Source organism: Pogonomyrmex barbatus, unplaced genomic scaffold (assembly GCF_055798465.1).
Source record: "Pogonomyrmex barbatus isolate J1 unplaced genomic scaffold, ASM5579846v1 scaffold13, whole genome shotgun sequence".
Taxonomy (NCBI): domain Eukaryota; kingdom Metazoa; phylum Arthropoda; class Insecta; order Hymenoptera; family Formicidae; genus Pogonomyrmex; species Pogonomyrmex barbatus.
The window spans coordinates 4,791,651-4,806,045 of record NW_028297109.1 but is presented as its reverse complement, the minus strand read 5'-3'; the positions used below and the strand labels follow the sequence as shown (position 1 = coordinate 4,806,045).

The window sequence follows — 14,395 nt, the reverse complement described above, 5'->3', positions numbered from 1 at the left end:
TTAATAAAATTCTTTCATAACGAATCATCTATCAATTTTTCCTTTATCAGCAGTCTACCTTTTTATATTCATTTTTAATCATCTCATGCGTTTTCCCACGAGTGTAATTTAGAAAAGAAGAATAATTTCTCGATTTAGCGTTCTGCACGTGTGCACGTGTGAGGATCGATTGTTGTTATTTTTCGTCGCACAGCCCACGCGATAATACGCTTTGCATACTTTACAATCGCAGACCTCCTCGTGTAATGTAATGCGGAGGTATAACGTGTGTCGCTTTAACCGGTCAGGAAATTGCCCCGGCGAAAATATATATAACGAGTCCGCGCCGGACCCTTTAGAGCCGAACAATGCGCAGCGGCGATTGGAAAGTCATCAATCATGTATCCTAATTCGCGCGGTGCTGCTGCGTGATATTGTAAAATTTCCGACGATGATCGATCGCCTTTGAACTCCCGGGAGAACCGACAGAGATCGCCATCTGATTACCGCGACGCGTTGGCGCGCGAGACTCTCGCCGTGGCGATGCCACATCGCGAAAAACAGAAAAGAAAAGGAGAATTATAATGTAATTTTTCAATGAAGCATGAGAATAGATTTTTTTTTTTTCTAGCAATTGCAACGAAAACTGCCACTTTCTATCGGCGCTCAATTTCGCCTCGCGACATGAGCGCGAATAATTAATCCTTTATAAACCCCTCGACTTTTTTCGTGTTTTTGACCAAATTGTGAAATAAATAAAATGTTATTCAAAAAAAACATAGGTACAAATATAATGTACCTTTAAAGTTACACAGCGTTATGAAGGATTAATGCAAATATCAATAACGATGTTTTAAAATCTTTACGCTAATATAAATTTTTATTTGCGATAATAATAATAATATGTAAATATACCAATAATATTGATTAATATATTAAAATATATTAATAATGTGTAATACTGATAAGAGTATAAAATAACAGTGTAATAAATCGCTTTACATTCGCTTCGGTTTGAAATTCGAAATGCGGTCACTTGTGAATCTCTCACATGTTATACACACGACTATACACTTTGTTGTAGTACGTTGAAAAAAAAAAATATCTGGGAGGTTCTCCTAATGAACTGCTCGTGTCCGGTTCGCGTGCTGTGGTTTCGGTCTGTCAAGTCGAACTGACAGCTGTCATCTTTTAAAATCGCAACCAAAAAAGTTGTTTAATATACGAATGTACGTCGCACGTCGCACTTGTCCCGCAATTGAACCGCCTCAGACCGCAGCGAATCGCCATGACGATTGGGGGGCGACTTTCAAACGGGGATGTAATTTTAGGGTGAACGCATTTAAACTCAATCGACTACTGCCCGGAAGAGCGTCGCGTTATTTTCCCTCCGTCGCGCCGTTTTTTTCTTTTTTTTCCGACAGAAATTGCACACATTTTTTCTTATTACGACGGGACTCTGAAAGTGAAAGCAAATAGACCGTGAATTTACCGTACGGTAATTTTTGCTTTGAAAAAAAAAGACATAGATCTATGAAAAACATTAATTATTCGTATTAAAAATCTTGTATATTTGGAATGTAAAATATGAACTCTTGTCGGAAATTTGTACTCATTTTACTTTGATTGCCGAAAGGTCAAAGATTAAAAACGGCATTAAAGGAAGATATCTTGATTTAGAAGTCTCGTCGTAAATCGAAGGTGTGATAATCGAAACCGATTAAGTTAATGTCAATGTGACTCTGGACATGACTAGTTGATGGCAAATCAATTCTGCAAAGGACTCAAGGGACACAGATGGTGCTAGACATCGTGATTCAACATAATCGGGAGAATCCCGTTGCCCTACATGGCTTTAATTGGGAAACAAAGATGTCTCGTTCTGTGTCGTACAATCTTATTACTTTTGTATCGATCCAACTAAATAAATTTAAAATCAAAGTAAAAATCTTAGCAATAATAATAATTAATAAAGAGGAGAAAATTTTTTTTATTTCAATTCAAAATCCTTTAAACGAAAAAAGAAATCTAATTTTTTTTTCGACTTATGTATAGTACACATTGCAAATTACGATAAAAAATATAAAAATTTGAAATAATAATGATGATGAATTATTCTGTTAAACTAGTCTACACGTATATACATCTCTGTAACAAATCTTCAATCTGTGACAAGTAATATGTTAAATAACAATAAACTGCGATTGATAGAAAACGGAAACATTTTTCACATAAGAATAACATGGTAAATAAGTGTAGCATAAAAACAAAATTCACAATCGCGCAATGTAATTTCTACGAGAATCCCTACTCGGACTTTCTCGATTTCACAATGTTGCGGCGGCGCGACATCCAGTCATCGCGGCAGATTTACGAGGGCAAACACGAGGAAGAGCGGAGCGAGTATAACGCGAGTATAATCGCAAACGTTTCATAATCGATACACTGGCCGACCGTCATCGTCCCCGTAACGTGATCGGCGATAAATTCATATTTCCGATCGGTCCGCGTCACGATCGGCGGCGGCGATCAACAAATCGTAAAGCGCAGGACGATCCTCCGCGCGACGTCTGGTCCCGCGTGTGCGGGACAATGTCTGCCAATTATCGGACGATTGTCGGTGGCCGCCAACTGTCGGCGATGCCTGGTCAAGCTGCCGGTTGATCGGGGGAGTGACTGACCATTGCTCCGGTCGACACGTCGTTAACTTTTGTCGACCGGAGAACCGCTCCATCCGGCGCGCTTCGTTTCCGCGAGACGCAAAGTGCGGAACAAGAGCGCGAGTTGTGCAACGTTAGAGCGGATATCACATTCGTAATTGGGAAATGAAAACGAAAGGGTTTTGTGGGGCTTAAGAATGATGTACGGAAGAAGCGATTTCGTACGCTGAAGCGTCTAAGAAATTAATCCGATAGAGTTCAGATCTAAAGAAAGTTATTTTGTACGGTCATTAAAATAATTATATAGGGTTCAAATTGGTTGCTAGAATATTAGAAATTTTTATCAGCTGTATCGTCATCATGCTCAAATGTCATGAGCATTAAGCTACAATTAATCTTAATTGTTTTAATAACGAATAAATTATTTTTTGTATCTAATCAAATGTTTAAATATAGTTTGACAATATATTTCCGTGTATCTTTTTTGTTTTTATAACTTGAAAGAGTGAATCTGTATGATAATATTGAACACGTATGATAATATTGATCATTCATCTATAAATTTCTAGAAAACAAGAGCAATAAAATATTTGCAAATAATAAATAAATGAAAGATTTTTATACAAATAATAATATAAAAAATTGTTTATATTAAATAAATAATATAAAAAAATAATTGTTTATATTAAATTAGCTAACAATATAAAAATAGTCATTTACGTTAAAACAAATAATAATATAATAAATAATCGTTTATGTAAAAATCTTAGACTTAATTAATTAAATATTTTTATAAATATCAAAAAATAAATACGAAGAAAATATTTAAAAGAATTTTTTCGAAGCAAAAAAAAAATCACAAACTAATTAACTAATTAACTAAATATTCATAAAAATCATTGGAGCAAAACAGATTTTTTTTTATCGTCATTTACTCTCGATAATTGCAAGGGGAAAAAAGATAAGATGAGATGAGAGAGAGAACTTTGGGCAATTCTGCGGAAATTCTAATATTGTTGCAATCAAGACCGACCATGGTCGGGCAAATACATCGCGGCAATCCATCCCGTATCAATCGTGCCTCGTGTTTTTCTAAGAATACATCCGCCCGTTCATCGGCTACGGACCACGAATACGTAATTTTATGCGTGTTTGCTTTACGCATGGGGACACGCTCGTGTGTGCGTGCCGCGGCGTTTTGTATGACGTTGGGACGGAGGTGTCCTTACGCCCTCCCGCACGGCGTTGTTTGTCCAGAAGATGGACTGACCAGCGGCTAAATCCACTCGACATCGGCGCGCGTATATATACATATATATATATATATATATATATATGCATGATTGAAACGAAATTATGAATAAATATTTGCCGATAGAAAGTACCGGGGCTTTCCGTTCGAGTCGGAGGCATCCAGACACCGGCGATCCTCTCAAAATCGCGAAACACAGAAATTAATTGCTGTGTCGTTTTAATTTAACATATAAACAGCACATTTCTTAATTTATCCGGCATAATAAATAGAGGATTCCTTTTGTCCGCGAAGGGGGCCCAAGTACTCGTTTCCGGTTTGCGGAGCGGGCGGTTCCGATCGAATCCCCAAATTTGCGGCGACGTCGAGCGGCGATCTCGCGTCATCGGCATTATCGCGGGTGACGATCTTTTTTGGCGCAATTATACAGCGGAAAAAATCCGGATTTCGTGGAGCGTCATCGTGCCCCGCCTGTACCCCTCGAAGTAATGCACGCGTGTGCGCTTCCTTACGCGCGCGCGCGCGCGCGCGCGTGTGTGTGTGTGTGTGTGTGTGTACGCGCAAACACCTCGATTTGCGCCACGTGCCTTCACGTGCAGAAGTCGCGTGCGGACCGGAAGTACGAGGACGGATACTTTGGCCCTACTCACGGTCCCGGATAATACGGAACGATGCGAGTCGTTGATATCGTAACCTGCGCGGCGCTTAATGGTACCCGATGACTCACAGACACAGCCCGTTCTCTTTTCACCAAGTCAGACTTCTTTTTTTTTTTTTTTCAAACGGATGCGGATGCCTTAATGTGCCTCGCATATCGATTGACTGCGTTCTGTTCGGCGCAACCAATTCGCCTGCAATGCAGAAAACACGCCCTGCACGAATAAAGTTCCATTTACAAAGTCCGAGATAATTCGCACGAGATTTCACGGACTCTGATTTAAATCAGTCATGTCCCGCGTCCCTGAGAATACACTTTATACAGCAAACTACATGAGACATCAACGACTTAGGTATGAAGATCGCGATCGAAAGATATTTCGAAGGATCTCATTCTATAGAAAATAATTTCTCAGACAAAATCGTCGTTCGGATTCGTATTGTTCCTCTATTCCAACCGGGAAGGGAAAGCAGTTCCCTTCCGGGAACCCGCGGGCGCCCTCCTGTGCTCCTCTCCCAGCCTCCCATCAAAGGGCACGGCGGGTTCGCCGGCAAGATATTACATAATGCGGAATAAGAAGGCCATCGGTAGGGTGGGGGGGGGGGGTCGTCGTGAGTTCGGGGCGACGAAGAATGGCCGATCGGTGGCGCGAGGTGCAAAAGGGAAAAAAATAAAAAAAAAAGGAACAGGCACGCGATCCACTTTGTATTCCTCCCTTTGCCTCTCGCCCCCTCCTCCACTCGTTCTACCTCCCTTTCTCGCGCCCTTGATCGCGTGATGACGTGTGCTGGACGTGTGTGCACGCGATCTCGCGATACCCGCTGCGATCTTCTCCGTCTCGTCGCGCCGTTTTCATCGCCCGTCATCGCGCATGCAATCGCCTCTCCTAATGCGCCAGGGCGAAAGTAAGTCCCTTCTCCTCTCGTGCAAGACGTCGTAATGCCGATGTTAATCTCTGTTTGCGATAATCAGTTTCTCGAGAAACTCGGATTCGCGTGCTCGATTCCGACGGGGGATCAAGATTTTTTTCGGGATTTTCTTGCATCGTGCATGTTGTGTAAGGGATTGTCAAGAGTTACTACAAACATACGATTCGCGATAGTTGTAAAATACTCTGCTTCCGCGAAGAAAGTTTCGTGAATTTTTGTGAAATTGAAAATTCCATGTATGTCCATTCCTATCGTACGTAGATTAACATTTTTCTTTTCGATAATTCCTAAAAATTGAATAGAAAGTAAATTAAATCAAGATTAAAATACATTCGTAGAAATTGATAGATTAATTTTTTTCATTTATGAAAAAAAATAAGTTTTTATTTATATAAAAATTACAAAGAAGAACATAAGATGTTCACTTGCATTGATATCTTTTTTCCGAGAAAGAATAGCCAAAAATAAAATTGTTTCATTTCTTTTGAGGACCTATAGTTCTTTCGCATTACATCGTGTTACTTATATTTCAGACTTTTCCCAGGCCGGCTTTTCAATTTACTTTTCGCATTTTACGTCGCGTAATCACACCCGGTCGATCTCCGCTGAAAAGTTAACGATACGATTAGTCAGCTCCGTTCCCAGGCGCCGATAATCATGCGAGCGCGTGCCGCGTACGATTCCTATGTGAACTTTATCGTGATCGCACCTCTCTCCGTCCCTTTCTATCTATCTCTCTCTCTCTCTCTTTCTCTTACGAACGTTCCCCTCCCAATACGCGTGTACGTCTCCGCGACGTACGCACGAGCGTGCGAACGCTCGGGGGGAGGTTGACCGTCGCGAGGGTGGCACCGGAGTGATTTCATGGTGGCGCGCGCCTATCTTTTCGAGAGATTGGGGAGAAGGCATCCGGCTGATTGTCTTACTGGGTTTTTCAATTTTGTCTCTTTCTCCGTCCCTCGAGTGAATAAACAGGGAGCCCCCCCATTTGCGAAGGCATTATAAGGTCATAGGGATGATGAAATATTTTGATAATGAATTTTGAATAAAATCATATCTCAAATTTCAATAAGTTGTATTTTAAAATTTGTTATTTAAACAATCTCGTTTAATATTAATTTGGGGAAAATTATCGGAATATAATGTAATGATATACGTAGAAGTTTTTAATAACTAAAAACTTGTTCTAGACTAGAAATATCGCGCCGAATATCTTAAAGAGATAAAAGTGATAAAACCTCTTTAAAAATAATAAAAATAATGTTGGTAATATCGGAAAACGGGAGGAAAGGGGGAATTCACATTAAGCCCTTACCGAAAAGGACCATTTCCGGTTTCTTTCTCCTCGCACATCCGCTCTCGGCCTGACGGCCAGGCGGCGAAAAGATCGCTTCCTCCTTGGTCTCCTTGACCGAGTGCAGCGCAGGATCCGGCCGGCGGTCGGCACAATCAAGGGCCCGCACGCTCGCACACACGCACGCACTCATGCACGCACGTTCGCACACGAGTCGCCGCGGACGTTCCCACGAAAAAGTCGCCCCTCCCGATTCACGTCCCCCCGTTCGACGGCAACCCTCTCGCTCTCTCCCGTGCACCGCGCGCGGGGTGCTTTTCCTTACCTCGAACGGACGGCGCGGGGCCCCGCCGGTGCCCCACTCCCCATCCCGAGGGCGCACACCTCCGATCATCCCCACCAGGATCGCCGATACACCACGCGGTCGTGTGTCGTCCCTACGTCCTCCCGCACACGACATACGTCGGCCGCCACGCGACCAGTGCACACGCACATCCAGCAGCAGCAGCAGCAGCAACAGCAGCAGCAGCAGCGAGCAAGCAACGGCAGCAACCCGTGGCAATAGCCGAGAGTGCGCCAGTCGCGCTTCTTCCTCCACGAGCACGCACGCGACCGCGACGACGTCGCGGGTAGCCGCGGCACGTGAGCGCCGATAAACTCCCGCCGCCGAGAGAGACAAGTGCGGCCGACGGACCGATTGCTCCTTTCGCCGTCCGGAAACCGCATCCCGTCGCGCGGCCCTGACCTTCCGCAAGATTCGTCGAGTTTCACAAAACATCACCGCGCGAAGTCTTTTGTCATCCGCGAAGAAATTATCTCGAGCTTGGATCTTCTGGATTTTTTTTTATTTTTTTTTTATTTTTTAGACACCCTGCCAAAGTGTTTTTTTTTTTTAATTCACGGAAGGACAAGAATACACGAGAGAACATTTTATGGATTTTGCAAGAATCTTGATCTGTATTTCTGAATCAGCAGTTGGAAGCTCATGCAAAGAGAGATCGAGTGATCTTTGCAGAAATTCAAAAGATTTTTTTTTTTTTTTTACAAACGGAGAGTGATCAACTGTTATTTGTGATCGGAGTACAAACGAATGTCAATTAAATAGACGAGGAAATTATAGGCTTATAAAAAGAAAAGAAAGACAAAACGCTACGTTATGTTCATCTGATGACAACGATCTCGCCTGTGAGTTTCAATTATCAGTGACACCTGGACGTGGTTCTTGTCTTTGCCGACCAACAGTCGATGTTTATCGAGGATTGCTAACGACTGACACCCTCAATCGCGACATCATAATGCGGCTGCAATGACATATCCCGTCCATCGTTATGGGATCGATATATTATATTAGACGATAGCGCATGATCGAGGAATCAGATCAATCGCGCGTCTCTTCGAGGTCTTACAGTCAACTTTACGGTGGTCGACCGCGCATCGATCACGTCGATCCGCCCGTTCGGTCCACCAACTATTTCTTCCACTCGTCCTCACCCTCGAGCGCAACATGTGGCGGGTGGTGGTAGCGCGTTCCGACGACAACAGCACCCTGCTGTCCTCCGAAATCACTTCCGGCGCTGTCGCGCCTAGTCACCTGACGACGCTGTCGGCACCTCCGTCGGGTCATCATTGGGGTTACCCACCACCGCCGCATCACTCGCCCTATCAACCGCCCTCTCAGCATCCAGATATGCGTCATCATCACGACATGCGTCCGCCCGCCACTCACAGCGAGCTGCGGCATCCCGCCGCCGTCCCCGGTGACCTCAGGAGTCAAGAACTGCGACATGAGATGCAACGATCGGACCTGCGACACCCAGCGGAGATGCAAAGGCATCAGGAGGTACAGAGACACCAGGAACTATCCAGACACGACATCGCCAGGCACCAGGACGTCCGGCATCAGGACATATCAGGCATGAGGCCGGACATATCGGAGCTGCGCCCCAGTCACGAGTACTTGGAGCTTAAAATCGACACAGAATTGAGAAATCAGGACAGTAGCCAACAACAACAGCAGCAGCAACAGCAACAACAGCAACAGCAGCAGCAACAGCAGCAGCAGCAGTCGCAACAAAGTCAGGGGCATCAGCAGAGGAATCTGAAGAGGACCATGAGCGATTCAGACTGCGACGATGTGTTCTCAGAGGAAAGCGGCAAGGAACCGTACGTATATTTATTTATTTTTTTTTTCTTTTTTATTTTTTTATTTTCTTTCTTTTTTCTTTTTTAAGAAAAAAATTTGATACGTTCATTGCTTAAAAAAAAATTGAATTCAATTTGTGTCACGATGCAACTTTTGAAATTTAAATTACTTCCAAAAGAGAAGAAAAAAGCAAACAATTTGCAAAACCGACGAGGCACTTCCAGCTTTTTCCAAGATGAAATTGAATATTGATAAACTATTCCTTCTTTTCAACGTACTTGAAACAATTGTCCTTCGGAGGATTGTCCTTGTCGGTCGCTTGCCGGCGGAACATATGCCTCTTTGTTTCCGCGATAAAATCGCAATCAGGACGGCATTGTTTCAAGACGGACGTAATTAATAAGCGGGTTGTCGCGCCGGATCAAATCAACAATGTACAATTAAAACGAGTCCTCTCGTGGCGGCACCGCAAAATCCCGAACAAAGGAGGAAACGGCGGAAGGAAGTCTTGACGCCCCTTTGTGTCTCTCAACCCTTTCTCGAAATTCCCGTTGCAGATGCAACTCGCCCGGCGGAGACTCATGCCAGCACGCGTCGCGGAAACGCAGGAGGGGAATGATCGAGAAGAAGCGTCGCGACAGGATCAATGCGTCCCTCAGCGAGCTCAGGAGATTGGTCCCGGCGGCTGCGAGGGATCCTCACAGCGGAAAACTGGAGAAGGCCGAGATTTTGCAGCTCACCGTCGAGCATCTGCGCACGCTTCGCAATAAGGGTAAGACGCGATCGCACTTCCTTCTCAACCCTTTCATTTCTGTGCCGCTCGAATTAAGACGCTCGCGAATCGGCCGCGATCTCGTTTAATCGTTATCATTGCCACGAGTATTGCCAGATGTTTTATTTTTATTTTTCTCAATCTTGTAGAATAGTAAGTAGGATTATTTGTATTTAAGATTTGGAATAATTTGAGTTGAGGTAAATTGGAGCGATAGGAAAGGAGCAGTTTTAATTGGTTTATGAGTAATATCAAGATCAAGTTCGGAAATCGTTCGGAATTTCTTGCTTCACGCGGGAAGTTACGTAACGGAAGTTTATGTAAAAAGGAAGATATAACGGTGTTGAGTAATAAGATCCTCGAATCCGGAAGAAACACCCCTTCCCGTTGGAACGCGTAGCGGAATGCGAAGACGATCCTCCTCGATCAATAAGACACCCCTTTTCTCAGCTCGAGATTCCACGAGGCCTCTCATTAATATTTTCGCTATGTGTACGAGGGCTGTCCACACAACACTCCCGTCGATTTGATTCTTACGCCATTATTACGTCTTTCTGTTCGCCGGGGCGCTATATCAGCCCTTTATTTCCCACCGGAAGACACCTGTTGGCCGTAAGGGCGAACAGCGCTAACTGTAATTGTGTAACCGATTGCCCATCTGCCCTCTCTGCGTTTCCTTATTAGGTAGATTCGAGAGAGCGATCATCAGTGAGGATTCGATAAGATTTCTAAGATTAATATTCGCAACATTTTTCGAACTTTACTTATTTTGTAAATATCTCTCCTTGCAATATCTTTCGATATTTCCGATATGAATAAATCTAATCTAAATGATCACTTTATCAGTATCCATGCATTTTTGAAAAAGTTAAACAGAAATATAATTTAATTAACTTGTGAATTTTAATTAAATATATTTTTCGAAAAAAAATTCATTTCCGACCATTTTTTTTAAATCGATTGTTTCAGCAACAACAAGTTATATTTGTTTTTCATTAATATGAATTATTATTTTTTTATTTATTTTCTCTCTCTTTCTCTCATTATCGCACGGTCAGTCGATGAAAAATATTTTCGAAGAGAAAAGTGTCGGAGGAAATCGCAAGACAAGATGGCATATGGTTTCCCGTGAAAGCCGCGAAACGGGAGCAGGTGCTGGACCGGGCGCGTAGATCCTGTGGGAAGCACAGGAAGTCAACGACTCTCTGGAAGTGGCGTTCCCACGATTGGTGGCGGCGAGCCCGGGGATGAGGTGTCCCGCGCGGCGCACCCCTCGCGAGGGAGGCGCTCGGCGGATCGAGCCTCGGGGCAGATGTCGAACCCTGTGGGAAACCAACTAGCTACGCATAAGTGTGCACGGACACGCATCGCACCACCACGCGCACGTTGGTGCGTGCGTGCGTGCGTGCGTGCGTGCGTATGTATGTGTGTGCGAGTCGCTCGCGGCGGCCTCCTTATTTGTAGATGCCTGCGAGGGGCGCGACGCGTCCCCAAAAGTGAGCGATATTAAATTTAATATCGCCAAAAAAAAAAAAAAAAACCATCGCGGCGTTTTTCGACCGGCGAGAGAGAGCGACGGCGAGCGATTTACATACAGCATTCGAGACGAATTACATCTCGATGACGATGGCCTCGTTACCGCTTGCTAATTTCAAATTAACTATAAAATCTTAGAATCTTAGAATCTTCTTATATTATATTATTTTTATTATAATAACGTGCAAAAAAAAGAGTTCATATTCTCGATCTCGACATTTTTATCTCTTCACTTCTTTACTTCTTTAATTCTCTTTACTTTTGTTTTAATGTAAGTAAACGAACGTATCCGGTTCGCATAAACATTTCCGCAGTTTTTCGAGATCACTTATCGAAATTTCAGCGATGATCGATTGCACAATGATTTGACGTACGAGAGCTGTACGATACGCGATTGGCTTTTCTCTTGTAAGTGATGTTTGCACAGGGCGGTCTGAGGACTTGCATAATAATGTGGGACAACTCCGCTTGTTCACGGTGTGCGTGTATATCTCGTACGAGGCCCATGAGGCCTATGGGGGTCTAAACGGTTCCCACGCTACCTGTCCCATTCCGCATTATACACAATGAGCCGCCTGCTACCAAAGCCAAGGCGCCCATCTCGCCTCGGTGCACGTATGCCGGGCCATTGTTATGCCGCGAAAACCAAAAGTGCACAAAGGACCTCTTCGTCCGCAGATGCACTTCCACGTTGTCAATCCGCGATTTCGGGCCGAAATTCGTGAAATTCGGGGAAAAGCGCTGGGAAAACCGCGATATCGTCGTCTTACACCTGCCTCCCATCAAAGGCTGCTTTCCATCTCCTCCCGAAAATAATCTTCCGGAAGAAAAGAGATGGAGATTCACACTTTAAATTGTATCATGAATAAATGTTACGGAAACCGTATTATGAAAAGCGAATTCAAAACTCGAGCGCATTTTCATATTCATGTATGCTCAAGAATATTGTATCTCTCTTAAGTAATTTTATGCTTTCGAAACACGAACGATCGAGTTATTAAACTCTAATAACTCTTAAATCATATCAACTCTTCGAGTTGAATCAACTTCAAAGTCGAGTTTCTCCTAACTAACTACCGAGACTGCTTCTCAGAGCTGCATTTATAAATTTATCTCTCAACTTCCCTGGTACATATTTTAATTATTATTATACATCGGCTCGTTGCACGTAATAATCAAAATTAAAATTGCAGGACCAGAGGGTTACGACAGCACGAAGCTGGCCATGGATTACCACGCGGTAGGCTGGGGCGAATGCGCCGCCGAGGTGGGTCGCTACCTGGTGACCATGGAAGGACTGGACGAGAGGGATCCCCTTCGACTACGTCTTTTGTCACACCTCCAGAGCTTCCACAGGGAGCATCCACCGTCGGCCGTGCCCTCGGCGGTACCCTCGGCACCTACGTCCACCTCCACTGCCAGCAGCTACGAGCCGCCACCGAACACGATATCCGCCGGGATGCCGCCCGGTCCGGGAAGCATGCCGCCCCTTCTGGGCGGCGGTACCCTTGGCTGGGGTCAGTACCCGGGTCAGTATCCCCAGCAGCAACACGGGAAGCCTTATCGACCTTGGGGCGCGGAACTGGCGTACTGACCGTGAATTCTCGATCGATGACGAGGTTCGGCGCGAGGGTGGTATAAGCCGGAATAATGATGACAATTTCATGCGATCTCAGAATTTCTCTCCCTCTTTTTGGAAAATTTTATACATAGAATGCAGTAAAACATAAATAACTGAAGACTGTATCGGATATTTCCACAAATGGGAGAGAATATAAATTATATCACTCTTTTGCCGATCGATTTTCTTAGAAGGTTTAATTATGGCGGCAGCGTGCTCATGTTGATAAGTCAGTTGTCATCTTTTCCGAGGATTTGTTAATAGTGAAGTGATTTGTAATATTTATATGCGACTGACAGATCTAATTGTTACAATCGTATGAAACAAGACCAACGTGAGCGGCCGTTTTCGTGTACATAGGATGTACGATTTTTGTATACGACATTTTATCATTTTGAACATATCTCAGGAACTTCCGCAACGACCAAATTTTATATATCGATGTATTTTTAATGAGTGAGACAATGATAGTCATACAGGTACCTAATTAAAAGAATATTTATTAATAGGAAAGAAGATTGTATATAGATTGTACATAATGTTTTTGTAAATAATGAGAATTATGCGTCCGTGATTTTATCGGAAATCTTGTAACCGGCTGTACACCGGTTTTTTTACGCGATGCCGCCGTTTCGCTTCCCAATCGCGCTCGTCGCCGAGCGATAAAGTCGATTGCGCGAGCGTGTAAAGTCCAGCGCGCCGTGGCGCAAAGAGGAAGGAAGAGAAGGGAGAAAAGAAGGAGGAAAAGGAAAACAAAAAAAAAAGAAAAGAACGAAACGATCGTCATACGCATTCGCAACGTGCCATTACGCATTTCAGTATACTACGTGTGGGAGAAATCCAAGTATTTTTGCAATACGATTTTATAATAAAGCGATAACACGAGGAATATAAATATAGAATCTTGTCTCGCCTGTGATTCTCCCTCCCCCACTGCACTTTCCACCAAGAGAATCCAATCTCGGATGTGTATTCCGAGAATCATTCGTAATGAGAATACGAACTGCGGGAAACTGAGATCCAACTGAGTTCTTGTTGAATAATCAATACATTGAAGGAAGGAAGACGCTATAAATCGAGTATTTTGCACAAACGCACCCTCATTCATCATTCGCAGAATCTAAGCACTTGATACTGCCCCAAATATATTCTCTCGATGTTTACGCGGTCCTATCTATTATGCAATCTGTTTACGATCGGAAGCACGTGCTTTCGAATTGACGAAAGCAGCGACCATGTTTGGAAAGACTTCCGGTTGCGATTATTCTCTTCCGTCTTATCACAGGCAGCCCTAATTGGTCTGCTTTCGTAAGTAAAAGAAATACATTCGGTCGCAACAAACATATTCGTTTTACATTTAAAAATCCTCGACCGATTTTCACAGTTGACGTGTCCCTCGTGTCCCGAATATAAGTGTAGCTTTAACGATTTCGCTCTTAAAAAAAAAAAATTTGTAAAAATTGTCAAATAAAAGATATTCTGATATTTACTGGTATGGCGGAAATAACGACGGGTCACCTAATCTCGTCGTACTCCACGTCACACATTGTT

General features: G+C 43.7%; 1 protein-coding gene across 1 annotated transcript; it reads left to right on the top strand.

Moving 5' to 3' along the window:
- The first annotated feature begins 3,694 nt into the window (after window positions 1-3,694).
- On the top strand, window positions 3,695-13,861 carry Hey (Hairy/E(spl)-related with YRPW motif). Its single transcript, XM_011636900.3, has 3 exons — window positions 3,695-8,935; window positions 9,473-9,687; window positions 12,417-13,861. Exons 1-3 carry the CDS (start codon window positions 8,277-8,279, stop codon window positions 12,815-12,817), a joined length of 1,275 nt encoding a protein of 424 aa, XP_011635202.2. The 5' UTR covers window positions 3,695-8,276; the 3' UTR covers window positions 12,818-13,861.
- Window positions 13,862-14,395: the final 534 nt, after the last annotated feature.